Source organism: Phyllostomus hastatus, unplaced genomic scaffold (genome assembly GCF_019186645.2).
Source record: "Phyllostomus hastatus isolate PE091 unplaced genomic scaffold, TTU_PhHast_1.1 phas_scaffold_385, whole genome shotgun sequence".
NCBI classification, from domain to species: domain Eukaryota; kingdom Metazoa; phylum Chordata; class Mammalia; order Chiroptera; family Phyllostomidae; genus Phyllostomus; species Phyllostomus hastatus.
Genome location: NW_025334026.1, coordinates 1,062,511 through 1,090,376, shown reverse-complemented (window position 1 = coordinate 1,090,376; position 27,866 = coordinate 1,062,511). Strand labels below are relative to the sequence as shown.

The following is a 27,866-nucleotide window of genomic DNA, read 5'->3' as shown; positions in this document are numbered from 1 at the left end:
GGATCTTTTTGGCTGAGACACTTTTTCAGAAACTGCCCATGAGTTTGTGGACTATGGCACAGTCTCCATGTCTGTCTCAGTAGTAACAGAGTGACATTGTCGTAAGTAGGCAGTGTTATAATTTAAAGTAATATTTTGACATTGCTTCTTCCTGCATTTTTGGAAATGATGATGGAAAATCCTTTCAACAGCTCTATTCACTGTCTGTAGCATTGTGCCTTTTTATTTTGGGAGGGTTAGATAATTAAATCAGCACCACAGTAATTTTATGTGTTGTGGTCTTTTCTTTCTGATAATGTGCTTTTACTATTTTCCAGTATTGTCTGTGGGAGAAAAATGCCTCAGTGTGCAATTCTGGTAAGACTGTATGGTTACCTGAGTGCTAGAGAATTTTTATTTCTTACTCAAGCTATACTTTAATATTTCTTGAACATGGTTTCTTTACCCTTCTTAGAAAACTGGCACATATAAAATTATTTTTATTGTATTTAATCCTAATGGAAATGTGGCAAACATAAATAGATGCTAGGGATGGTAAGAAAAGTGAAGTGATAAGACTACAGGGAACTAGTGAGCCATGAAAATGAACAGAAAACTGCTGAAGTTAATTCAGTAAAAATCAGTTGTATATTCTGTATAATGCACTGTATGAGCCTGTGGAGACTACAAGAGTAGACAGAAAAGTTTCTATATTTCAGAAAACCACAGTCATTCTGGAAGTCTATGTCCTAGGGATCAAGAACTAAGATAATATACAATATATGGGTACCTATAATTGAAAGAAGGGTCATATCTTAGAGGAGTTCAGAAGAGAAATCATTAGTCCTTCAGGGTGGTGATTGGGCAATGGGATAGAAGGGGAAAATCAGGTAAGATAAGTTTGTATGATAATTGAGAACCACGTGGCTATTTAAGTAAATTAAAATTAAATTTAAAATTTAGTTCCTCCACAGTAGCCATCTTTCAGGTGCTTAATAGCCACATGTGGCTAGTGATGGACATGTTACAGCACAGATATAGAACATTTCCATCATTGAAGAAACTTATATTGAACAGAATTGGCACAGTTTCTCAGTTTAGTGTAAGACTTTTGTGACTTCTGTGACAGCACTGCAATTGCTTTTGGTTTTTGTTTTTTTTTCTTTAATGAACACAGCATTTAGCTAACAGGACTGAAATTTTAGTTAAGGTAACCATTTTAAATATCACTGATTAGTGTGTAAAGAAGATTAAAGATTAGTTTTTATATCTAAAGCAGTACAAATTTAAATTGCTGATTTATGAAATATGGATTAAGCACTTCAAGGATTGGCCAAACATTTGTGTTTAAAACACCTTGAATCAAATCATAATTTTCATTATCTATCCCATGTATGTGGAGTCCCTTTGATCTATGATGAATCTTTTTTAAAAAAATCTATATTTTCAACAATTGAGGTGATATCCACATAACAATATTAACCATTTTAAAGTGAACAATTCAGCAGCATTGAGTATATTCAGTGTTGCACAATTACCACCTCTATTTGGCTCCAAAATATTTTTGTCACCCCAAAAGGGAAACCCTACCCATTAAGCAGTTACTCCCCATTTCCTTTTCCTCCCAGCTCCTGGTAACCATCAGTCTGCTTTCTGTCTCTATGAATTTACCTATTCTGAATGTTTCATATAAATGGAATCATGCAGCATATGTGACCTTTTGTGTCTAGCCGGCTTATTTCACTAAGGTCAAATTTTAACTAACAATTTAGAAATCCACATTATCATCTATGTCAAATTACTGTCTTCTGTTAAAATCTTTTCCCTTCTTGCCCTGGTCAGGTGGCACAGTTGGTTGGAGCATCGTCCCATGCACCAAAAGGTTTCAGATTGGACCCCAGTTAGGGCCGGTACGGGAGGCAGCTGATCGATGTTTCCCTCTCATGTCAATTTTTTTTCTCTTTCCTCCTTCCTTTCTCTTAAAAAAATATAATAATAAATCAGTAAATATATCCTTGGATGAGGATTAAAAAAATCTTTTCATTTCTTGTTTTAAAATTTGTGGTAATTTTCCTAGATCACAACCAACCAGTTCATTAGTCTTCCTTTATCACAAACGATAGTATTAGTTTCTCTTTTTAATTTGGGGTGTGACAGTTTTATTCAAAATTGGTACACTCGGATAACTTTTCCACTTAATTAGAATTGTTCCTTTTTTCAATACTTGACAAGGGTGTTTCTGAACATGGAAATACCACTGGAAAATATGAAACCCTAATTTCATTCCTCGGGAGGTTTACTAACTTCTCTTTCACTAGCAGATATGAACCATACAGGATCTGAGAAGTCAAGGTCTAATAATGGTTATCTTTTTGCTAACCATGAACAAAAGACTTGGGGCCTAGTAGAATTCTAAGCCCTTGCTCATTAGTAGTCAGTAAAATCTGGATGTGATATGCAGTATGAATAAGACCAGAGTGGAAGCAACAGGAGAAGGTTGCTTGTACTTGTGTGAAGGCTGGGTATAATCATACTGAGAAGTTTAAATTTAAAGAACATTTTGCTGTATCTGTGAGTTTTCTGGCTCATCATTCCAAAATGTCAGTTGGCAAACATTGCTAGCATTACCATTGGGTTTATAATGTGATCCATCATCTGAATACATGGAAAGCTTTTTTTACAGCATAACAAAACTGGTCAACTTCTTATTTTTGAGCCTTTTAATATCATCATGACCCTGTATATTAAGCATTTCTTTTATTTTTTAATTTTTCCATTACACTTTACATTCAATATTATTTCATATTAGTTTCAGTATATTAAACATTTAGTTGTTTATGGTACTTGACTCTACCTCTGCCTCTCTGAGCTTTACAAACTTAAGATAAACATATAAATGTAGGATGTTTTGGAAAATAAAACTGAACAAGATTTTTCATTATGCTGCATTATGCAGCCATGTGGAAGTGGTCTCATGACTGATGTCACTGAAGAAGTACTTTACAGCCTTATGCACATACAGTATTGTGTATTTGTAAATCTAAGAACTGGTTCTAGAAGTAGGTGGTCAGTTGTATCTACTATTTGGTTTTGAAAAGCTCAGTTATAGTTTGGTAGCTATCTTATTAGGCGATGGAAGAGGAACCTACCATACCAGTCATCCCTTTTTCCTGCTTTAAAATATTTGTACATCATAACTTAGTTTACTTTTACCGACTGATTCACAACAGAGGCTATTTGAGAAAATGCAAGGTGGCACTTGAATAACTTGGAAAAGCCCAGTTGAGTCTGATATGCCTGTATGGTAGATGAGTAGTCATTGTAGTATTTCATAGGATTTTGATGGGATTTAAGTGAGGTGGCAATCAGCACATAAAAGCTCAATAAAAATTAGTTGGAGTTAGGATAATTTGCCACCACCTCCGCCCATCAACTTGTGATTGCTTGGTATCTCTGTCTGGCCCATAATAGACACTCAGTATATGACAAGGTCTGTCTAGAAAGTATCTAGCCATGTACTATGAAAAATAGACATTTATTGAAGAAGATACAAGAAACATTTTGTACATAGGACAGTTATGCCTCAGTCCTCTTCAAAATAGGCACCTTGGGACCTCACATAGTTCTCCCAGTTGCCATCAGCTGCCCCATCATATTTTCCTAAATCTCATTGACAGTCTGAAATCTCTTCTCTTTCAAAGGTGATTTTAGTTTTGGGAAAAGCCAGAAGTTGCAGGGTGCCCAATCTGGGCTATAGGGGGCTGAATCACCTAGGGGATTTGTTGTTTTGCCAAAAAAAAACTCTGCATGAGACATGATACATGAGCAGGAGTGTTGTAGTAATGCAGTTGCCAATAACCAGTTGCCCATAGCTGTGGCCTTCTGAATCAGCTGAGTAGTTTCTGTGGAGGAATGTTCCAGCATAGCACAAAATGTGATGCAGATTTGTTGCTGTACTTGCTCAGTCATTCTGAAATTGATGGCCACACAGTACACGTGTTCACTTGATGGTATCTACTGCCCCCACTGACCAGTACAGGGAAGTTGTTATTGTTTACACATGCTCATTCCAGTTCACTCTCCTTGGCTGCCTGGTCCCATTAACGTCACACAGACATTTCTCATTATAGTGACAATGACTGGACTTTTTTTGTACAAACCTCATGTTAGTTGATAAAATTGAGTTGATACTCAATACATGTTAGGGGGTGAAGACTGTCATTTGTTCCTTATGTGCTAGGTGCCAGGAGTTGCCATTTAATTGACACTAGTCAATTAAAAATGCATTTGTTAATGTATTTTTTTTTTCATTTAATCCTTTCAATAATCCTGTCAGGTTAGTGGCTGATTTTCCATAATTCCAATGAAATAATTGCACCTCACAACTTGTTAGTGACAAGCCATGATTTAAAGTCAGGAGTCATCTCAGTTCTAGCCTCTTAGCACTACTTCATGCTGCCTCCTCCATCTCTAGGGCAGCATATGAACCTTACTCACTTAGAACTGCCTGGCTTACTCTCAAAATTGAATTTTTTTCCTTACCTTACCCATAAATTTTGCTTTGAGGTGGGAAAACAAAGAAAGGTTAATCTATATTATGTCTGAAGTACAATTCCTGTTCCCTTCTAAACCTAGTTCAAATGATACCCCCCTCACCCCAGTTTCTATTGATATCCTGCTAATCAGTCACATAGGCTGGGGTCATCTTAAACTTTTCACTCTTTCTTCCTACTCCTGTCACATGTTGTGTCTATTACCATTGCACTTAACCCCATCTCTGGTTTTACTGCTCAGTTATCATAGTGGCATGCTTTCTTGTCGTAGTGATGTTGGTCTTTCCACCTGTAGTGTTTTTCCCTGTCTAGTTCGTCTATATTCTACCAGAGAATAATCTTCCTAAGTGATACTTGACATGTCACTTGAATCAAAAAACCTTGATTACTCTACTCTGTGCCTTTCAGGGACAGGAAATTGCTTTCTTCATCGTTACTTGGAGGATTCGTGTGACTTCAAATTCTTTGATGTCTTTGTGTAATATTTTGCAGATTCTTTAAAGCAAGGGTACTTTCATATTGGAGTATCATTTAGGTTTATCAGATACAAAAAAATTAAACATAGTTTGGTATCAGTATACCTCTTTTCTAGTGATGTTACAAGTAGATCTGCAGTGTGGAAACTGGATTGTTTGATTTTAGAATTCTAACATAGAACAAAACTGGTATTATAATCACCTTTCTAAGGTGTTGTAAGGGCCTTATATATATATATTGGGGGATTTTATATGAATTCCTTTATTTTCTTGGTATCAAATGTAATTTATTCAAGCATCATGATGATAACATGTGATTATAGAATTTTAAAAGGGCTAAGCGTAGCCTTCTTGGACTAGAGCTACCAAGAGGAAATTTAGGAAAGTAGTGTGTATTTGTTTAGCAAAATCTTACTAATTTGATCTGTGCTGGGCAACACAGTACTTTTATAGTATCTGTGAAGGAAAAGTTTATGAAGTAAATTAAGAGAATAAACATGCTTTTATGAACACCTTTCAGTTTTTTTTTCAGTAGGTTAAACAGAGACTTCTGATTTCAAAACCTGAGTTGTCATTGGTCTGAATCATTGAGGTTTTTGTTATGTTTTGAACTTCTGTTTTTAAAAATGTAAGTAAAATGGATATATGTCTTATTAATTTTTAATAGAATTTATTTCTATTAAACAGCACCCGTGGAACCTTCTCAAGAGGAACAGTCATTGTGTGAAGGTAACTTTCTATGATATGACTCTTTTACTATTTAATTTGAGAAAACATTAAATTGTGTAATGGTGTATAAAGCTAGATATTGTTTTGTAAATATATATTATATCTCAATTTCTTGTCTAGGTTCAAATTCAGCTGTTAGCATGGAACTTTCAGAACCTGTTGGTAAGAAAATTTCTGACCATATTAATACAGTAATAAGAAACTCTTTCACTCTCAAGATTTAAGGGGCAAATGTAAGTGTTATGATTATTGTAATGCCTACATTTAAAACTGACATTGAGTCTTTGCTATGAAGATTTAGAAAGCAGAACTAATTGGGCATTAACACTGCTGTGATAAATTTAGTGATAGCAAACATAAAAAGATTTGAGTGGAGGAATGTTAAAGTCAGTTTAAATAGTTGTATCTATTCTATTTACTGTATTTTGTGAAAATTTTCTTCTCTTTTGTAAGTTGATTACTCTTAAGGGTTGCATATTCCCCCGGTTATTAATAAAGTTGATGCTAAAGTTATTACTTGCAGAGGAAAAAAATCTAAATGCTTTCATACTTTTCCTATGTTATGATTTAAAATTTCCTCCTTTTTCCACTGTTAAGGCATCTTGATACTAGAATAACAGGGCTGTTAGGAATGTTCAACCTCCTGCTTACATGTTTGTTCTTATGAAAATGAAGCTTTGTTAATATGGCAATCTCTCATAATCTCTGAGTCAGCTCTGATGTCAGCAATGAGGCCAGCTTGAAAGCTATTATCCATTTCTGTTGTGAAAGAGATTTTCTTGCTTATGTATCACTAGACAGTAGGAAATGGAACTAAATGTGCAAAGTTCCAATTTTTGTTTGAAAGTATCTGTTTTAAAATATATTATAAATCTTTTTTAGAATACTAAGTTAAAATCCCTTATTTCAGTAGAAAATGGAGAGACAGAAATGTCCCCAGAAGAATCATGGGAACACAAAGAAGAAATAAGTGAAGCCGAGCCCGGGGGTGGTTCCTTGGGAGATGGAAGGCCCCCAGAAGAAAATGCCCAAGAAATGATGGAGGAGGAAGAGGAAATACCAAAACCTAAGTCTGTGGTTGCACCACCAGGTGCTCCTAAAAAAGAACATGTGAATGTAGTATTCATTGGGCATGTAGGTAAGTTATATTCATAGCTGTGATAAGAAATGACCAAAGTTATTGGGCACATAAAACAGAACATCTTATGTAGTGACTTAGAGATGTTTAGTGAAACTGAACTGTAACTTTCTAGATTATTCAGCCAGCAGAATAATCTAGAAACAACACTTTGTTCTCAGAGGTCAGGCAGATGAACAATTTTTTAATGGCATGGAAACTGGAAGAAAATAAGCTTCAGTATATTTGTGTGTAATGCATAATTAGTCTCTAGTCCACTGATGATGGGTGAGCATATTATGACATCTGTTAATATCCTAGGGAATGTGCGTTTTTAGTGTGTGAACTTAACCTATTAATTTTGTGGTATTAACCTTATTAGGTAGTTTGATTTTGTGGGATAGGAGAATTAGTAATTTGGAATCAGTTTGCTGATTTAGCACCAAAAAAACAACAACAAAAAAACAAAAACAAAAAAACCTCACTCATTTGATTTACTTAGATATTTAATCATCTGACCTATCCCCAAAATTGTGAGAAGAAAATAATAGAACTATGTACCCTTTTTTTCTTCCCTTTATCACTGCCTTCCCTTAAATATGATGATACACCATTCTACTTTTTTGGTAGCAAGAACTCCTTTGAAATTTGTATAGGAACACTTGTCTCTTTGCTAAAGGTGAAAGGCAGACTACCTAAATGTAGTCACAACTCTTGGCTATTTCTGCTGTCCTCTGAGGCTCCCCTTGGGTAATTTTTATTCTTCTTCTGCTAGACTCTTAGCTGAAGTTCAGGGAGCAAATCTGTTAAAAAATTCTTTCTTTTGTTCTTTACCAATAAAGTAGTTCTACGTTATTGGAGCTGTAGGGGGACTTAGCAGCTTCATTTTCCAAGGGAGGACTTAACCAGGGCTTATGCCCTAGATTCCTACAGTTTCTGTTGCTTTTGCAAGATTTAATTAAACAGGGTGAGAGAAGAGTAAGTGTACAGTTGTGCATGTGTAAGATAATATAATAATAATATAAGAATATAATATAATATAGAATAGAATAGAATAATATAAGAAACTCTTTCATAGACTCACAGTTGTAAACCTACTTTTACCTCATCCTGTATATACCAAACCATATCTTTAGTTCTATTAAGTGTATATACTGGTTGGCTTTTTAAAATATTTTTTTACACTTGTGCTTTGCATATTGTTGATGATGTTATTACTTTTAGATGCTGGCAAGTCAACCATTGGAGGGCAAATAATGTAAGTATATTTTTTCTTAAATAATAGAGTTAAGTGAGTGAATTTTGGGAATTGTAGATGTTCATAAAATAATACAAAGGATATAAAACAGGTCACCCCAAGTTAAGAAAAATTAATAATAAAATAACATTACCCATAGGGAAGGCTGATATTAAGAAGTAATTTTTGCAATGTGATCATAGTATTTTCCGATGGAGTGTAGGCAGTCACTAAAATTCTTTTGTTACTACTGTCAGACTCTCATGTAACATAAATATATTAAATAAAATATATTTCTGAAAGCTGTCTTTTACATTTTTTAAATAAAAACTAATATAGAATCAACCCGAGCTTATAGGAAATCTTAGTCTTTGAATATAATTTTCTTGGAATAATGAAAACCAGCTCTTGAATTTGATGCATGGAGGAAACTGGTTTTTCCTTATCATTCCTTAAATTTATGTGGGTTTAATCAGAGATAGATAATCTGGCTAACATGCTAAGATAATTTTTTATCACATTATAGAAATTATCAAGGTATGAAGACACCATGAGTGGCTGTCAGTAATGTATCCTAGTATTGAAAAATCTTTAAGTTAAAAGGTTCTAAATATTTCATCCCTTTTAGATTAGACCCATTTCTTTAAACTGTCATCAGAGCATGCAGGGGTATCCAACCTGCAGCCTGTCGGCCACATGTGGCACAGGATGGCTAGGAATCCAGCCCAACACGAAATCATAAATTTACTTAAAACCTATTTTTTGCTCATCAGTTTTTGTTGGTGTTTGTGTATTTAATGTGTGGCCCAAGACAACTCTTCCTCTTCCAATGTGGCCCAGAAATGCCAAAAGGTTGGACACCCCTGATAGAGAGGGTATGTCATCATTGTCTTGCCTTGTTAAGTAATCTTAATTGGTAATCTTGCCAGTTCTCACTTAAAAGTATTGGGTCCATTTGCTATTGTGTTTTAGAATGCATACTTTTTGCTTATTGGCTATAATTTTCCTTGCTATTTCACTGGGATTCTACACCCAAATGGTTAGAAACATGCACTATAAAAGACTGCACAGAGAACCCAGAGAGATGAAAGCCAGAACTGGAATTACTAAGGAATATTTAAAGTAATCTTACTTTGGAGACTTCCGGCCAGGATGGAGGTATAGGTAGATACACTTCACCTCTTTGCACAACCAAAAGAAGGATAACAACCAATATAAAAACAAAACCACCCAGAATTACCAGAAAATTGAACTGTATGGAAGTCTGACGACAAAGATGTTTAAGAAGAAACATTCATCCATATCAGTAGGAGGGGCAGAGGTGGGCAGCTGGGGAAGAGAGGACAAGTGTGAGGCGGCAGCTGGCAGACTGGGTGGTCCCACATTCGTATATGGATAAAAACCAGGAAGAACAATTGGGGAGCTATCCCAGCCCAAGACAGACCACACAACTCAGGGTTCCAGCATGGGGAAAATAAAGCCTCATAACTCAAACTGTAAAAACTAGTGGGGGTTGGGGTGGCAGAAGAAACTGCCAGTCTCAGGAGAGTCTATTTGAGGGGCCCACAGAATCCTAGAATGTACACAAGCTCACCCACCCAGGAATCAGCACCAGGCCAACACCTGGAACGGTGCCATTTGCTTGCAGGAAGAAGGGGAAGTGACTGATAGTGGGGGGAGAGCTGAGCAAGCAGTATTGTTCCTTCTCTGACCCCTCCCCTACATAAAGCGCCATAACACAGCAAAGCAGTTTGCCGTGCCCTGGCAAATACCCACGGCTCTGCCCTTTACAATGTAACAGGTGCACTGACAAGTTAGGAGACAGAGAAATATTGCCCAAATGAAAGAACAGATCAAAGCTGCAGGAGAACAGATCAAAATGACTAGGAGATAGCCAGCATATTAGATGCAGAGTTCTAAACAACTGGCTATCAAATGTGCTCAGAGAAATGACTGAGTATGGCAACAAAGTAAAGGAAGAAGTGAAGGCTATACAAAGTGAAATAAAGAAAAATATACAGGGAACCAACAGTGAAGGGAAGGAAACGAGCATTCAAATAAACAATGTGGAACAAGAGGAACAAATAAACATTCAACTGGAACAGAAAGAAGAAATAAGAATTCAAAAGAATGAAGAGAGGCTTAGGAACCTCTGGGACAACTTTATAAACGTCCCAACGTCCAAATCAATAGGGGCACCAGAAAGAGAAGAGTAACAGCAAGAAACTGAAAACTTAGTTGAAAAAATAATGAAAGAAAACTTCCTTATTTTGGTGACAGAAATAGGCATACAAGTCTAGGAAGCTCAGAAAGTCCCAAGCAAGTTGGATCCAAAGAGGCCCACACCAAGGCACATCATAATTAAAATGCCTAAGTTTAAAGATAAAGAGGGAATCTTAAAAGCAGAAAGAGAAAAGGAGACAGTTACCTACAAAGGAGTTCCCATAAGGTTGATTTCTCAAAAGAAACCTGCAGGCAAGAAGTGACTGGCAAGTATTCAGCCATGAAAAGCAAGGACCTATATCCAATATTGCTCTATCCAGCAAGGCTGCTATTTGAAATGGAAGGGCAGATAAAGTGCTTCCCAGACAAGGTAAAGCTAAAGGAATTAATCATCAGCAAGCCCTTATTATATGAAATGTTAAAGGCATTCACCTAAGACAAAAGAAGATCAAAACTATAAACAGCAAAATGACAACAAACACAACTATCAACAACTGTGCCTCAAAAAAATAAAACTAAGGAAACAACTAGAACAGGAACAGAATCACAGAAATGGAGATCACATGGACAGTTATCAGCAGGTTGGGGAAAAGGGGAGAATGGGAGAAAAGTTACAGGGAATGAGAAGCACAATGGTAGGTACAAAATAGCTAGTTAAGAACAGTATAAGAAATGGAGAAACCAAAGAACTTACATGCATAACCCATGGACATGGACTAGCAGGGAAATACTGGAGAGAATGGGGGTTCTGGGTGGAGTGGGAGCAAAAGGGAGAAAAATGGGACAACTGTAATAGCATAATCAATAAAATATACTTAAAAATTAAATGGAAAAAATAATCCCACTTTGGGAAATAGTTTTAAAATATTAAATATTGAAATGTATTAGGAATACTTAATTGCCTAACCAACACTTTTGGAATCTTCTTTTTAATATAGTATTTACATTTGCTTTTTTAAAATAACTTTTACTCTGAATTAGTTTTAGACTTACAGAAAGGTTACAAAAAACAGCACAGAGTTCTCATATACTTTTCATTTAACCTACCCTAATGTTAACATCTTACATAACTATAGTACAGCCATCACAACTTAAACTTAACATTGCTATAATACTATTAACTAAATAACAAATCTATTTGAATTTCACCAGCTTCTGTACTAAGGTTTTTCTGTTGTAGAATTCAATATTGCATTTAGTTGTTTTGTCTCCTTAGTCTTTTTCAACATGCAACATTTCTTCAGTCATGTCTTTCACAACCTTCATAATTTGAAGAGTGGTATTTACTTATTTTATAGGAAATTCTTCAATTTGGGCTGACTAGTGCTTTTTATGATCAGACTGAAGTTAGGTATTTTGGGCAAGTATATCACAAAAGATATGTTGCACTCTTCTCAGGGCATCCAGTTGGGGTAAAAAATGTCTATATTCAGTATGTTTTATTTACTACTGGTAATATTAGCCAAAATTACTTAGTTAAGGTGCTATCAACCAGGATTCTCCACTGTGAAGTTATTTTTCCCCTTTATTTTGTGGGAGATCACTTGAGACTATACAAAAATCTTTTCTACTGAAACTTTCCTGATCTAATCATCCACCAGAGGTACCTTTACTTTAAAATAGCTATACTTTTAGAGTTGAAATTCCTTTTTAAGTACTTTAAAGTTTTCCTAATTTCACTGAGTAATTTGTGTTTACTTTTCTCTTTAAACGTTTTTAGGTATTTGACTGGAATGGTTGACAAAAGGACACTTGAGAAATATGAAAGAGAAGCTAAAGAAAAAAACAGAGAAACTTGGTATGCTAAATTTTTATGACATTATAAATTACTTTTAAGGAACTGCTGCCCACTTACTGTTCTTGTAGTCTACTGAAATGGTGTCATAACGAAGGAAGTTTCTTTCCCCTCAGATTATGCAGATTATTTCCTGATGACTTCAAAACTTAAGAGAAAATTTGGAAACAACCAAACATCCAGTAAGAAGAGACTTGTTGAAAAAATTATAAAACATCCATTTAATTGGGCCATTATCTAACCACTAAAAATTACATTTAAATAATTTATATTAATCAGGAACAGAACTTATATTAGAGTGGAATTTGGGGAGAAAGCAGAAAACATAATAGTACTTAGAATATGATCATCAACTGTATAGACACAGAGAATGGAAGGAATTATTGACAGTGGTTTCCTTGAGTGGTGAGAGAAAAGGTTAACTTTTTTCTTTTTTCTAACCTCATCTATTTTGTTTCTAAAAAGTTAACAAGCTTTATTTGAATGGGACATTGGTTTTTTGTTGTTATATTGCTCTGTAAGGGGAAAACTGTAATAATGAGTACATACTATGAAATACAGATAATAAGATAATCTAAACTAATGCCTACTATTATGGATGATTTGAACTTAGTTTTTACCTGGCAAAGTAATATTGAAATACTTTTTAGTAAGTAACTATTGTTCTCAAATGGCAGGTTATAGTGGCCTTCCCTTTTTTAAAATATCTGTAGAGAGCCATTATTTGTATTACATTTTGTGACAGATGATTATAAAAATGAAATATAGAGAAACTTAATACTTAAAATCATGGTGATATTGGCATTGGTACTTAAAGTAGTCTTTCTTTCATAAATCATGTTTTACTTCTAGAATATATAGTTGACAGTGGATATATGGAAAAGTTCCAGGTGTTTGATTCAAATAATGTTTTATCCTCTCAATTTTCATTTATGCCTGTTCCTGGCATAAATGAAAATTGTTGTATGTTAAATGTTGTATGATGGACATAAAGCTAGATATGATTAATTACATGTTTAATGAAGAAGAATATCTTTTAAATTCTTATGTTCTTACCAGTATTCTTTATCATTTCAGGTACTTGTCTTGGGCCTTAGACACAAATCAGGAAGAACGAGACAAGGGTAAAACAGTAGAAGTGGGTCGTGCCTATTTTGAAACAGAAAAGAAGCATTTCACAATTCTTGATGCTCCTGGCCACAAGAGTTTTGTTCCAAATATGATTGGTGGTGCTTCTCAAGCTGATTTGGCTGTACTGGTAAGAAAGACATTTCCAAGTCACCTCTTTGTATTTGTTAGCAGCCACACTTAAATTTTTAAGTATTTAAATTTATTTTCTAAAAGCCAGAATTTGGGTTGTAGTGAACTATAATATACATGGTCATAATTTTCACTTTTGTCTCATTGATCTGCTCAAGAAATCAAATTGATTGCTCAAGAAAGCAGTCAGTTTGGCTTACTTATGAAAATATATTTCAGCTTTCCTCTGCCATTGCTATTATCTATTACTGTGTCAGAACTTAGTGTCCACTAAATGCCAAGCCCGCCATTATGTACTGGATATCAAAATGAGTAAGAAATGATCTGGCCCTGACCTGTGTGGCTCAGTTGGTCAGGTGTTATCCTGCAAAGCAAAATGTCATCTGTTTGATTCCCAGTCACGGCACATGCCTGGGTTGCAGGCCCAGTCCCCCCAGTTGGGCGAGTGCAAGAGGCAGCCGATGGATGTTTCTCCCACACATTGATGTTTCTCTCCCTATTTCTCCCTCCCTTCCCCTCTCTCTAAAATATAAGTCTTTATAAAAAATGATCTGTTTTATAAAGGTCTTCTGTCATTTTTCAAATTATTTTGGTCAATGAACTAACTAATTCACATACTTTTTTTAATCCTCACCTGAGGACATTTTTTTCATTGCTTTTTAGGGGAGTGTATGTGTGTGGGAGGGAGAGAAAAAGGGAGGAGGCAAGAAGGGCAAGGGCAAAACATTGGTTTCTTTTGTGTGTGCAGCTATAGACAGATTGAACTGACAGCTTGGGTATGTGCCCTGACTAGGAATCAAAGCTGCGACCTTTCTGTCTATGGGACGATGCTCCAACCAGCTGAGCCACAGTGGCCAGGGAAAATTACATACATGTTTGAATTGTAAAACATGTAGGCATACTAGATTTGGAAAATGAGGTGATTGGAAGAAACGTTTATTCAATACTTACATCTTAAACCACTTAGACATTGTGATATTAAAAAACATGTATATTATGACTCATTTTCTTCTATAGTCTTGCAGAAATCTTCTGATAAAACCAAAAGGAGAAATAGTTTGCTGCTAGAAGGGTAAACATGAATGTATAGGAATAAACTATTGATTTCTTGGAATAGGTAATCTCTGCCAGAAAAGGAGAGTTTGAAACTGGATTTGAAAAAGGAGGACAGACAAGAGAACATGCAATGTTGGCAAAGACAGCAGGTGTAAAACACTTAATTGTGCTTATTAATAAGATGGATGATCCGACAGTGAACTGGAGCAATGAAAGGTAAACCTAGATATCTTGCTGGTTTTTTAATACACATGTTAGTGAAATAAAGGATAGTTTTGTTATATTATAATTGAGTTATTTATAAATATTATAGATATGAAGAATGTAAAGAGAAACTAGTGCCATTTTTGAAAAAAGTTGGCTTCAATCCCAAAAAGGACATTCACTTCATGCCCTGCTCAGGACTGACTGGAGCAAATCTTAAAGAGCAATCAGATCTCTGTCCTTGGTACATGTAAGTAATCTTTTTTCCTTTAAAAAACTTTATGTCTTAAAAATAATTTAAGAAAATGTTGACTGTAAGTTTGGCTTTAAAAATAGCAGGACCTCTGCCCATTTTTAACTGGATTGTCTTTTTGTTATTGAGTTGTAAGAGTTCTTTGTGCACTGGATACAAGTCCCTTGTCAAACACATGATGTGTATTTTCTCCCATCTGTGTCTTTTCACTTTGTTGATGGTGTCCTTTGAAGTGTAAAAGGATTTACTTTTGATGAAATCTAGTTTTATTTTTTCTTTTATTGATTGTGCGTTTGGTGTCATACGTAGAAAAACTGCCTAATCCAGTCAGGAAGAATTAGCCCTATTATTTTCTTCTAAGCCTATTACATATAGGTATGCATTTCATTTTTTTTTTGTACTCTTTTTTAATATATTTTATTGATTATGCTATTACAGTTGTCCCATTCCCCCCCTTCACTCCCCTCCACCCTGCCCACCCCCTCCCACCCACATTCCCCCCCTTTAGTTCATGTCCATGTGTCATAAGTTCTTTAGCTTCTACATTTCCCATACTATTCTTGACCTCCCCCTATTTTCTACCTATTGTCTATGCTACTTATTCTCTATATCTTTTCCCCCTCTCTCCTCCTCCCACTTCCCTGTTGCTAACCCTCCATGTGATCTCCATTTCTGTGGTTCTGTTCCTGTTCTAGTTGTTTGCTTAGTTTGCTTTTGTTTTAGGTATGGTTGTTACTGTGAGTTTGATGTCTTTTTTTACTGTTCATATTTTTTATCTTCTTTTTCTTAGATAAGTCCCTTCAACATTTCATATAATAAGGGGTTGGTGATGATGAACTCCTTTAACTTGGCCTTATCTTAGAAGCACTTTATCTCCCCTTCCATTCTGAATGAAAGTTTTGCTGGATAGAGCAATCTGGGATATAGGTCCTTGCCTTTCGTGACTTGGAATACTTCTTTCCAGCCCCTTCTTGCCTGCAAGGTCTCTTTTGAGAAATCAGCTGATATTCTGATGGGAACTCCCTTGTAGGTAACTGTCCCCTTATCTCTTGCTGCTTCTAGAATTCTCTCCGTCATTTTTACCTTGGATAATGTAAGTTGGATGTGCCTTGGCGTGTTTCTCCTTGGGTCCAACCTCTTTGGGACTCTCTGAACTTCCTGGACTTCCTGGAAGTCTTTCCTTTGCCAGATTGGGGAAGTTCTCCTTTATTATTTGTTCAAATAACTTTTCCACTTGTTGCTCTTCCTCTTCTTCTTCTTCTAGTACCCCTATAATTTGGATGTTGGAACATTTAAAGATGTCTTGGAGGTTCCGAAGCCTCTCCTCATTTTTTTGAATTCTTGTTTCTTCATTCTTTTTTTTTTTTAAGATTATTTATTTATTTTTAGAGAGGGAAGGGAGGGAGATAGAGAGAGAGAGAAACATCAATGTGCGGTTGCTGGGGGTTATAGCCTGCAACCCAGGCATGTACCCTGGCTGGGAATCGAACCTGGGACACTTTGGTTCCCAGCCCACGGTCAATCCACTGAGCTATGCCAGCCAGGTGTTTCTTCATTCTTTTCTGTTTGGTTGTTCCTTTCTTCCTTCTGGGCCCTTCCATTGATTTGAAACCCTGTTTTCTTTCCATCACTATTGGTTCCCTGTGCATTTTCCTTCATTTCCGTTATCGTAGCCTGCATTTGTTCATCTAATTTATGATCAAAGTCAACCAATTCTGTCAGCATCCTGCTCACCAGTGCATCTGATAGGTTGGCTATCTCTCGGTTGCTTAAAAAAAACTGGCTCTGGGGCTTTTAATTCTGTTTGAGCCATCTTTTTAATTTTACTTTTATTTTTTTTCTGTGGTCTGGTCGAGCCTATTATGTATAAGGGGCAGAGCCTTAGGTGTTCACCAGTGCGGGGCACCTCAGTCACTGGGTTGTAATGTTGTATGTGGGGGCGGGGTCTGAGAGGGAACAGTGGTGCCTGCTCCACTCTCTCTAGGACTTTAGTCCCCTTTGCTGCTTCCCACAAGTAAATTGGGCCCTTCTGGTGCTGGCTCCCAGGCGGGTGGGTTTGTGTACTTTCTCGGACTCTGTGGGTTTCCCCAAGGAGCCTCTTATGAAGCTGAGAATCTCCCGGCTTCAACTCCCACAGGTGTTTTCAGTCGGTGCCTTCAGGCTTTGTTTCCCGGCGCTGGCTCCCTGGGTTGCTTGGTTGCTGCCCGTTTTTGCTTAGTTTGTCTGCACTCGAATGTGTGGCTGCAGACAGCCAGCTGTCTTGCACACCTCACTGGGTCTGCTCATTGCTTCCAACACCCAGGGTCTGCCACCGGTCAGCTGCCCCCAAGCTTCTGGGGTCTGACAACTGCCATCTGCGCCCTGCGTGCCTGAGTTTGCCAGCCACCGCTTTTTCCTCCCAGGACCCCGCGACCCCTCTCTGTAGGCCTCTGACCCTGCCCCTCCTTACCAGTCTGGATGAATGGTAGACTTCCGTTTGGTTCATTTCTCTCAGTTCTGATTGTTTTTTTTTGTTTCTAAATTCTTGTTGTCCTTAGTTTTGGTTGCTCGAGGAGGCACAGTGCAACTACCTATGCCTCCATCTTGGCCAGAAGTCCCTGCATTTTATTTTAGATTACTTTTTTTTGTAAGGTGAATTCTTGTGATGATACCAGGCTTTGTTAAGTTTTCAAATTGGGTTGAGTGAGTCTTTGAATTTTTTAGTTTTATTTTTTCCCCCAAGATTGCTTGGTTATTCTGGGTTCATTGAATTTCTATATGAACATTAGGATTAGCCTGACAATTTCTGCAAAAAAAAAAAAGAAAGAAAGAAAGAAAGAAAAGGGCAGCCGGGATTTCAGTAGGAATTGCATAAAATCTGTAGATCAGTTTGGGGAGCATTGCCATCTTGACAGTATTTTACTACTCTTATAAACTATAGTTTGAAAGGGAGAATTATTTTACGGAATTCCAATTGCAGAGCTGGAAAAATCCATAAAAATTAAGTAAAAGTGTAGTCATTTTATTACATTATGTGGGCTATTTGCTATAAAATATTTTTCTAAATCTTAAGTGTTAATGGGAAAGGTTTTTCATATTATACTGAACTGTTTTGTTATTTAACTTTCTGAGAAATAAATGAGATGAACTGGATAATAAATGGCTGAATGAGACGAGTACATGGATTACATGAAAACATTGTTATGATCACGTTCTTTGTATAAAAGTTACAGTCGTGTAACTGCCTAAAATTTTGATATTTATGTTGACCCTCTTTCATGGATATTTTTATGTTCTCAGTGGATTGCCATTTATTCCATATCTGGATAATTTGCCAAACTTCAATAGATCAGTTGATGGACCAATCAGGCTGCCAATTGTGGATAAATACAAGGTATCCAAAATGTTCAAGAAACTGTTTTACAGGGAGTGAAACAATTGTTTTGTGTTTTGTTTTAAATTATGAAACAATTTTAATAGCATAACATAGATGTCTCTTTTTTATTAACTGCATATTATTTCTTATTATAGACAATAAGTTGTTCAACCACCTTAAATTATTTCAACTGTTTCCCATTGAGTTAATGATAATTTTTTAGAGAGAAAGTCATACAAGTGAAACTGTTATTTCAAAGGATTTACACATTAAAGTTTATGTATATCGACAAAAAGCCTTCCAAAATACGGTGCCAATTTATTTTGCCACCAACAGTATATCAGAGGTAGTTTTATGACAGCCTCACCACTGGATATTAGCCTTTTTTTTTAAGAATCATTATTTTCGACTGCAATATCAATGTAATAGTTTGCCCTTCCTGCCAAATACTTTATTCTTAAATAGCTCCATGCTAAATTTCTTGAACAAGTATTGTTTTTTCAATTTTATAAATGAGGAAACAGGCTCAGAGATTGTGAGACCTTGAACAAGTAACATTCTACCACTTGATCTAATGATTTTTTTTTTTTTTTTTTTGAGTAAGCTCTGAAAGAATTCACTTTGGGTTGCTGAACTATTGTAGAATGGTAATAAAAATCCAAAACTTAATTTTTTATTTTAAATTTCAACAGGATATGGGCACTGTGGTTCTAGGGAAGCTAGAATCAGGATCTATTTGTAAAGGCCAGCAACTTGTGATGATGCCAAACAAGGTAAGAATTAGTAATGCTCTTTCCATTTAGCTCTCCTTTTGAAAATATTAGAAAGGAGCCAGAACTTTTCAAAAGCTCAGGGATTTCCATGAAAAGAAACTTAATTTTTTAAATCCCCCTTCTACCTGTCAGCCATCAGAATGTTCTCTAAATAGTCAGTAATGTATTTTAAGCTTAATTGTTAAAAAAACTTTTAAGAAGTCAACTCTTCAGGTATTTGGGGAGTCAAAGATAATGGAAGCTATGTCTACTAAATCCTGGAATTCCACAATAAAAATTATATTCATAAATTAAAATCCATGCTAAATTTAACATTTAATTGTGAAAAGGTTAAAAAGCCAAATGCCACATTATACTGTATTCTTTCTGGAAATTACTAGGATGTGCTATTAAAAGGACAGCATCTTGATTGGCAGCTGTACTTCAGGATATGATTTTCATTAAGGTCATGCCATACAAATGCAGTAAATATTTTGGCTAATCAACAAGAACAGAAAAATGTGAGTTGCAATCACTCAGCAAACAGGTCATTTTATGATCTGTAATGCAGTGAGTCAATGCTTCAGAAAACCTCAGATTTTGGTTTCTTTTTAAGCACAACGTGGAAGTTCTTGGAATCCTTTCTGATGATGTAGAAACTGATTCTGTAGCCCCAGGTGAAAACCTCAAAATCAGACTGAAAGGAATTGAAGAAGAGGAGATTCTTCCAGGATTTATACTTTGTGATCCTAATAATCTTTGTCATTCTGGACGCACATTTGATGCCCAGGTAAACCAGCTATTATCGTTGTCTTAGTGATTTTTACTATTAGTTGAAATTAGAGTTTAAGTGTCCTTTGTTCTGGTTATTGATGACATATCATTGTGTATAGAAGGGGAATTGAATAGAATAAATCGTGTATCACAATAGCCATAAGGTATCTCACAATATAAGGTCTTCGAGATGGTACATGTTCTTACTGGGTTGGTAGTATTTGTAAATTCCTTTTTGTTTTTTTAATCTCCTGTTTATATATGTCATTACTTAGTGTCTTTCACTTAAGTAGAGCAAGTTGCCTTGGAAGTCAGTATTTGTCTTCTTCAGGACAAATAACTTTCCAGACAGGAAAATATGCACAATTTCTTGATGTTATTAGCAACATGACCTCACCAGGAAAGTGACAGTAAATGATTAGTGTATCCCACAGAACTTTTCAGTTCTGTTCCAATGTGTGACAACTAATCAAATTAAATTTTGATGCCAGCTACACGGTTGTTTACTTTTAGTAGATCTTGGGTATTGAGAAATGGATAAAACTATGATAAGTTCACATCTGGGGTGGGGCGTGGCATAAGCCAGTAGCAGTAGCATGTGAGCAGTAATGACTTTTGGGGGGAAGTGGAAAGGAAAGGCTTCCCAGAGGGGAAAGAGTCTGGCTGCTGTTTTTAAAGTTGGGGCAGTTGCCAAGAAGATCAGTAGGGTAAGGATATCAGAGTTCATTCTTCGAGGTCAAGTGACCTGACCTACTGCCTCTAACACAAAAATAAACTTAAGATGGTGAGTTACACATTCTTGTGATACTGTGTAGCACTTTAGCACATTCAATTCGTTTTTGCCCTGGAGATAAAGATGTGAATTTTCTTTTTGTTTGACAGATAGTGATTATAGAGCACAAATCCATCATCTGCCCAGGTTATAATGCGGTGCTGCATATTCATACCTGTATTGAGGAAGTTGAAATAACAGTGAGTTTTAAGATAATTGGTGTTTTTGTGTGTTTTAAAATAATTTCATCTTTATAATTTCTGACCAACAATAGTGATGTACTCTTATTTGTACTACTGCTATTAAAGATTCTTTTATTTGGTATTATTCTGATGTCTTCTCATCCTTTTTTCTTGGATAGGCCTTAATTTGCTTGGTAGACAAAAAATCAGGAGAAAAAAGTAAGACTCGACCCCGTTTTGTGAAACAAGATCAAGTGTGCATTGCTCGTCTAAGGACAGCAGGAACCATCTGCCTTGAGACCTTTAAAGACTTCCCTCAGATGGGCCGCTTTACCTTGAGAGATGAGGGTAAGTCTTTAAATTGATGGCCAGTGGTATGTCTAGTATGCTTAGCTTTGGTAGTCTTCATGGAGTACAGTGCACATTACAGCTAGTTCAGAGAGAACCTGGATGTATCGTCTGTAATATATATTCATAATAAATGTTTTATGAGGTAAATTAATTCAACAGCAGGTAAAATTAACCATGAATTTTGGCAGTAATGCTCTAGAGGAAGCATTTTAATATTTTGCAAGAATTGGGTTTTCAGAATCATTTACGTGCTGAACGACTTTTCTATGATGAAATCCTTTATAATATATGTGATTAAAGCCTATCTTGCCCTTTCAAGATTTTGCCAGGTGAGCATGAGGTACACATCTGTCATTTTTGAGGTCAGAAATAATTTTAAAGCCCGATATGGTAAATTCACTACACTGATATGGGGGTGGGAATAAAAGGGATACATAGATTGACAGTCTAATATTAATGTTCTTTTGTGCATGTGTCCATTTCTGCCTACCTCTGAGTGAATCTGAACAGCTGTAACTTTCCTGTCTTATATCCATGAAATTCCTTGGTATCATGAAAACAAAATTATTTCATTAAACATTTCTCCATGGATTGTTAACTAAGATAACTATTTTAAGGTTGGGAAATGTACATAAAACTTTGGTTCAGTTGAAATATACAAAAGTCAATTCACATGTTAGTTCTGATTCCATTCAGCAAAAAATTGGCTGTCAAGACTGCATGTCAAGAACTGTGCTGAACACTGGGTACATAATGATGAATGTGGTCCCTGCACCTTAGTTCAGAGAAATAAAGACAGTATTTGTTTTATTTTAAAGTCCTTAATTTTTTTTTTTCATTTAAAAAATCTGCTTGGTGATAGTGAATAAATAGATAAAATCAGAGGAAATTAATGTAGCATGAATTGTTAACCCCAGGAATTTTTTTCTAAAAGGTAACTTGGTTTTTATGTTTTCTTCACAAGATGGATAGCCCTTTTTAATAGCTTTATTGAGATAATTTACATAGTATAAAATGGGCCTTTTTTAAGTGTAAAATTCAATGAACTTTAGTATGTTTACAGAGTTGGATAGTCATCACATTCGAATTTTAGAACGTTTAGAGTATCTTTTAAAAAAAGCTCTTACACCTATTTACAGTCACTTCCTACTCTTCTATGCCCTGATCTAGGCAATCACCTCATTTTTTTTCTATTTGCTTTTTGGATAAGCCATATAAATAGAATCATAAAATTTGTGGTTTGTAATTTATTCCACTCCGTATATTTCTGACATTTAGCTATACATATAATGCCTTCCTTTTTGCTGCAAAATAGTATTCCATTGAACTGATATTCCACATTTTACTTACCAAAGAAAGGGTTTTGATATAGGAAGTCAGGTCTTTTCAGTTCCCCCTAAAAAGACCCAATTCTTAAGACTTCCTAATCAGAAATCATGTCTTTGGTAAAACCAGTTAATTAGTAATTTACATTGTAAAAATTATTTTTATAATTTAAAATAGTAAGTTTTAATGCCTTAGATGGCTTTGCTGTTAACTACTGAAGGTTTTTTGTTTTTGTTCTTGTTCTTTTATTTCATTTTTTAGGTAAGACCATTGCAATTGGAAAAGTTCTGAAACTGGTTCCAGAGAAAGACTAAGCATTTTCTTGATGACCCTGCACAATACTGTGAGGAAAATTGACTGCAAAAGCCTACTTCACACCGCCTTCTCTTATTTTCTGCCCATTGACAAACCTCTCCCCATATTTTGCAAAGACAAAATTCAAAGCAAAAGTCCACATTATGTCAGCTTTCTCATATTGAGAGCTCTGCTATGCCACTGTTGAATTTTTCCCAAGATTTTTTTCTTCCCCTCTCAAACTGCTTCCTTGGACAGGTTTGGCAATAGCTTTGTAAGTGATGTGGACATAATTGCCTACAATAATGAAAACCTACAGAAATTTTTTAATTTTTCATTTTCCCCTTAGGCATACATAGTCTTTTTTTCCCCAAGGCAGATCATTCTGAGTGTGCGAGTGTGTGTGCACATGTTACAAAGACAACTACCATGTTAATAAAATATTCAATTTGAAACCCTTTTCGGTATTTGAATTGCTTTTGAATAATGTTTTTTATCTAGATATAACACTGTTGCATTAGCTTTTTAACTTTACCAAGTAATTGAGTACATTTTATTACTTGGACTTTTCTAAACTCTTTCCCTATCCACTACTTTAAATGAGGCATTTACAAACAATATTCAAGTTTGTATTAAAGGAAAGAATTAGTTTGATCCTTTCTTTTTGATGGTAATGCATACATACAATATTAAATGTCTTTATGCAACTGTGACACTGCTTTATTAGGTCTATCAGTTATTTTCTGCCAATTTATATTTTAACATTTCTTAAACAGTAAGTTTTAAAATAAAAGCATACTGTAGTTTTATAAGTAAAGCATAATTGTACCCCTCCAGAAAATTCCATTAACATGTTCAATTAGTGGAATTTACAATAAAGAAAGCATGTTGAGACCTGGCAAAAATGCCTCTTTTAGAATTTATAAGAGTTGCATGTATCTAGTATGAAAACTATTAATTGCAAGTGCCAGTTCTGCAAATTACTCAGTTTATTATTTATATCACTGATTTTTAAAGGTTGAGTGCTCCTTGCTGGTTAAAGCTAAATCTCATCTAGCAACTAAATGAACACATACTTAGGAACCTTCTAAATCTGAACAGATTAAAGTTAACAGTGGTAAGTAGAATCAAGCACAATATAAGTTTTTCTCAACTATTTGAAATCGATTGTTTTCTTAAATATAAAACAGAAATTTGTTAAACTATGCTTTGGATGAACCACAGTGCAGCACTGTGCTGGTTTTTAGATTGAAGGATGACTTTCTGCAGTAACTGTTATGACTTTGAAATTTTTAATGAGAATAAATGGGAAATGGAAGAGAGAATTTCTCGGTTTATCAGAAGCTCTTCCACCCACCCGATTTTGAGTGTTGCCATTTGTTGAAGACTTAGTGTCTTTTACATTTGTGATTTATCTCTAAATAAGATAAGTTTGTAACTATTTATTTAATGACATTTTTCTACCCTGTAATCTTCCTCAGAAAAACTTAAGTCAAGCTATATTTCCAGTCACAAAACCTGAAATTTAATTTAATTCTGTTAACTATAGAAATCTCATTCTTTTCATGACTGGGCTGTATCTTAGAGCAAAGTTATTGTCCTTTAGCCCTGCAGCTTCCTATAACTATACTCGTGGCTATTAAATTGCATGAATTTTAATTTTATTATGTCTGCAAATGTCTGGGCTTTTATTTTTCTGGGAAATACAGGAGTTTTAATCAATACACAATAACTTTTTGTACTTTCAAGTTAATAACAAGATACTAGCAATTGCTTTGATTTTAATGAATATTTAAAAGCTCAAGAGTTGTTGAAATTACTTCCAAAGATTTCCATTTTTAAGTTGAACACATTTTAAAAACCAGTTATGCTTACTATTAAAACATTCACACTAAAAATAAAAACATTTACACTTTTAGAATATTATGTGCATGTTGCCAACACTCTTAAGTAAAACATGGATATCAACTGTGAAGGGCCTACCTCTAAAAAATGACAAATATAAATGTAATTATGAAAAAAATTATGGATTCTTGCACATTTGTGCAAATAATTATTTGAAAGAAACCTAATTGTTAAATTAACCAATACCATATACTTTATGGGCTTTGATGTTTATGGAAAGTATTCTCACTTACAGTTGCTGAATTTTAAACTCCTAATTACAATGGATAGTTATTTGGACGAGGAAATGTCTGAAGTGAACTGGCAGTGTATGGAGATGTTGGACCTTTAAAAAGCAATAGATTCCTATGCTGTCATTCTGTCTTTTGCAAGTGCAGGTGTGTTTAATGCAAAAATAGGGTATTGGTGGCAGATATAGGATATTACAGACCTAAACATTTCTTTATCTTTAGCATAGCTATGTTAGGATAACAGTTCTCCTTGCATCTTTTTACATTAATGATGTTTATTATATAATTTTCATGCTAGGTTATTTAATTATAGTTTTTTTAATTAACTGAATTTAATAGAAGATATTAAAATAAATAACTACCATTCTAAACCCTTATTTCTTACTGTGGGGGGTATATATTTCATGGTTTTTATTTGCAAAAAAGACTTACCTAGTGAAAATCTGTGTAAAATCAAAAGAGCTAAACTGAGTATGTGCTGCCATGAACTTAGGTAACAAAATAGTAAAGTTCTTGAATAATTAAGCCCATGTATATTTCTGTTTGAATTGAAAGTCTTGAAATATGTGATAACTAAATGTAAAAACTCTGTAAAATTGTAAGAGTACAGGCTGTTCACTGTAACGAGGTAATTCATAATTGTCTGTTAGTTACGTAAACTACAAAAACTGCTTTCACAATATGGGATGGACTTTGACTGTGATGCCCTGGAACAGTTACCAGCATCCTCTCAGCTGAAGTGCTGCAGATATTTTGGGTGATATTTTCAACCAGATGCAGTTTTGCAGCCCAAGAAAAAGATGAACCTATGGTCAAAAACTGCTTCCATGATGAACTTTTGAAAAAAATCAGCTAAAGTCCCTGGCAATCTTTAAGAACACTATAGTTATACTAATTACTCCGTGATGTGACCTTTTTTGATGACTGTTCCACATGACAGCACTCTAGCACCTTTCCTCATTGGCATGGACTTCCTCATGGACTGCTGCTTCACGGATGATAGCATCATTGCTTTGATAGGGATTTAAGGTAGTCAAGGGACAAATAGGTTCTATTACAGCTTTTAAAATCAGGCAACTTTCAGCCTTTAAACCCTTTGTGAAAATTCTGGTTCCAGCACTATAGCTCTGATTGTAGGTTGATTGTTATATTCAGTGTTGACCTACTTTATCAGAATAATCTGTGCCATTAATCCTCTCACAGACATATGTAGGGTAGATAGCAATCAATAGGATGTAGGAGACAATTTTCTGTCTCCAAATAATACAGCTTTTATTTCCTCCAGCAAATTTCTCAGTGATTTTAGCTGATGCCATCTAATACATTTATGATCTTGTTTCTTTCTGTAGAGATCTAGCCATGGCAGCAACTTGTTAAATAAATGTAATTACATAGCACAACTCAAAAGACTAGATTTAAATTTAGCAGTCAGTTGGTTATACTAGATTTCATAGTAAATGGAATAGGAAGTGTTTTTACTTTTATGTAATAGTTCAGTGTATCCCATTTGAACCAATTTACTGCCAGAATTCAGACAGGGTATATTTGGTTCAACTTGTAATGGTTTTGGCTCTAGGATATTGTTTATTTCCAATATCCTAGAACATAAGTCTTCCTTCAATAAATACACTTTCACATACCTCTAATCCTATGCTTCCTTGAAACAGTACTATGCTAGCCAAGTTGTTTACTATGGAATGTAATAAGGGCCCTGGAGGTGTGGGGATGGAGATTAAAATCTTTATATTCTCCAATAAAAGGGAAGAGCAGATAGGCACCATGTCTGATTAGGCAGAAAATTATACAGGATTTCTTAAGCAACTCTTGGAATGGCAATTGTCTTTTCTGCCTTGTGCCATTTAAAATTTAATGTGGAAACCTCAGGATTGTGGGCAGCAAAGGTGAAATGACATTTTGTGCTTCCTGAGGCTCCCCTCTGCCAGGCACATTGATTAGTGCTTCAGATGTCAGCCCAAGTCCCTGCTACCTCCTTTCCTGCTGCCCAGGAAGAGTGTGCTAGAGCTGGAGCTCCTGCATTCCTCAGGCTATCATCCACACGAATTGGTTGAAACAGGCCTGAGCTTGGAAGGTCTGCATTTTAAGGATTCATGTTGGGCTCACAGAAATTGATACACCTTAGCTAGTTCCTTCTATTTGTTCTAAAGGAAATGTGGATCTCTCTCAGGCCAGGATTTAGTGACCAGTTTTCACTAGACAGCAGATTAATACCTAGCTCTCATTTATTTATTTTTTTTAAAGGGAACTGATTAGGTTTGCTTTTGGGGGGGGGGGGGCTAATTCCAAAACATAGCAGAATTATGGGACTCCGAAGTAAAGAAACCTTTTTCTTATGATTTGTAGCTACCTACTGTGCCTGACTTGGTGCCTGTGTGAGGATTAAGCCCTTAGTCTGTTCTTGCAGTTACTCAAGTAACAAGTTTAAAACTACTCGCTTTTGTAATAATAAAAATCGTCATCTACCCTTTTGAAGGATTTGTCTGTTTATAATTACCTGTATTGTATCACACTATGAATGTACCTGTCCGTTTTCTGTACAATCCTTTATTTTTCTATCAAGAATTGGAACCACCTATCAGCAGACTTGTTGGATGGATCTAATAAGCCCTGTCACATAAGGAATTTATGAACATGGTCTGCTTGCATATGGTGTGCAAGACCTCTGTACAGTGCATATGACTGAATTGTAAAAGAGCAACTCAATACAAAGTTAGAGATGCTTAACAACAAAATAACTACATCACAGTATGTAGTTTTATGTGAACAGGGTTGAGGAAACATCGGTGATTCTGCCATACTACAAGCTTCCATTGTTCAAGATTTTAAATGATTAAGAGAACAAAAATAGTACTGGTCCTCCTTTACTATACAAAGGTAAAAAATTAAATGATAATCAGGCATTATACACAGTGGTTAATGGATTGGCAGGAATATATTTCTATATATAATCTATTATATAATCTATATATAATTTTTTTGAGAGAGAGAGGGAGGGAGAGAAACATCAATGGGCGAGAGATACCTC

At 35.4% G+C, this 27,866-nt stretch overlaps 1 protein-coding gene across 2 annotated transcripts in view; it reads left to right on the top strand.

Annotated features, from left to right (window-relative positions):
* The window catches only part of GSPT1 (G1 to S phase transition 1), a 33,613-nt gene extending 7,151 nt beyond the window's left edge, over positions 1-26,462 (top strand). The window contains exons 2-15 of one of the 2 annotated variants that reach the window (XM_045819372.1): positions 5,696-5,737; positions 5,858-5,899; positions 6,651-6,875; positions 8,079-8,112; positions 12,035-12,112; positions 13,187-13,367; positions 14,487-14,641; positions 14,739-14,879; positions 18,162-18,255; positions 18,930-19,010; positions 19,606-19,779; positions 20,646-20,735; positions 20,897-21,065; positions 22,656-26,462. In XM_045819372.1, coding sequence (XP_045675328.1) covers positions 5,696-5,737; positions 5,858-5,899; positions 6,651-6,875; positions 8,079-8,112; positions 12,035-12,112; positions 13,187-13,367; positions 14,487-14,641; positions 14,739-14,879; positions 18,162-18,255; positions 18,930-19,010; positions 19,606-19,779; positions 20,646-20,735; positions 20,897-21,065; positions 22,656-22,708 — 1,559 coding nt within the window. In that variant the 3' untranslated portion in view covers positions 22,709-26,462. Of the gene's footprint in view, positions 1-5,695; positions 5,738-5,857; positions 5,900-6,647; positions 6,876-8,078; positions 8,113-12,034; positions 12,113-13,186; positions 13,368-14,486; positions 14,642-14,738; positions 14,880-18,161; positions 18,256-18,929; positions 19,011-19,605; positions 19,780-20,645; positions 20,736-20,896; positions 21,066-22,655 lie in introns of both variants that reach the window. The other variant, XM_045819370.1, reaches the window with a different exon arrangement.
* The last annotated feature ends 1,404 nt before the right edge of the window (positions 26,463-27,866 follow it).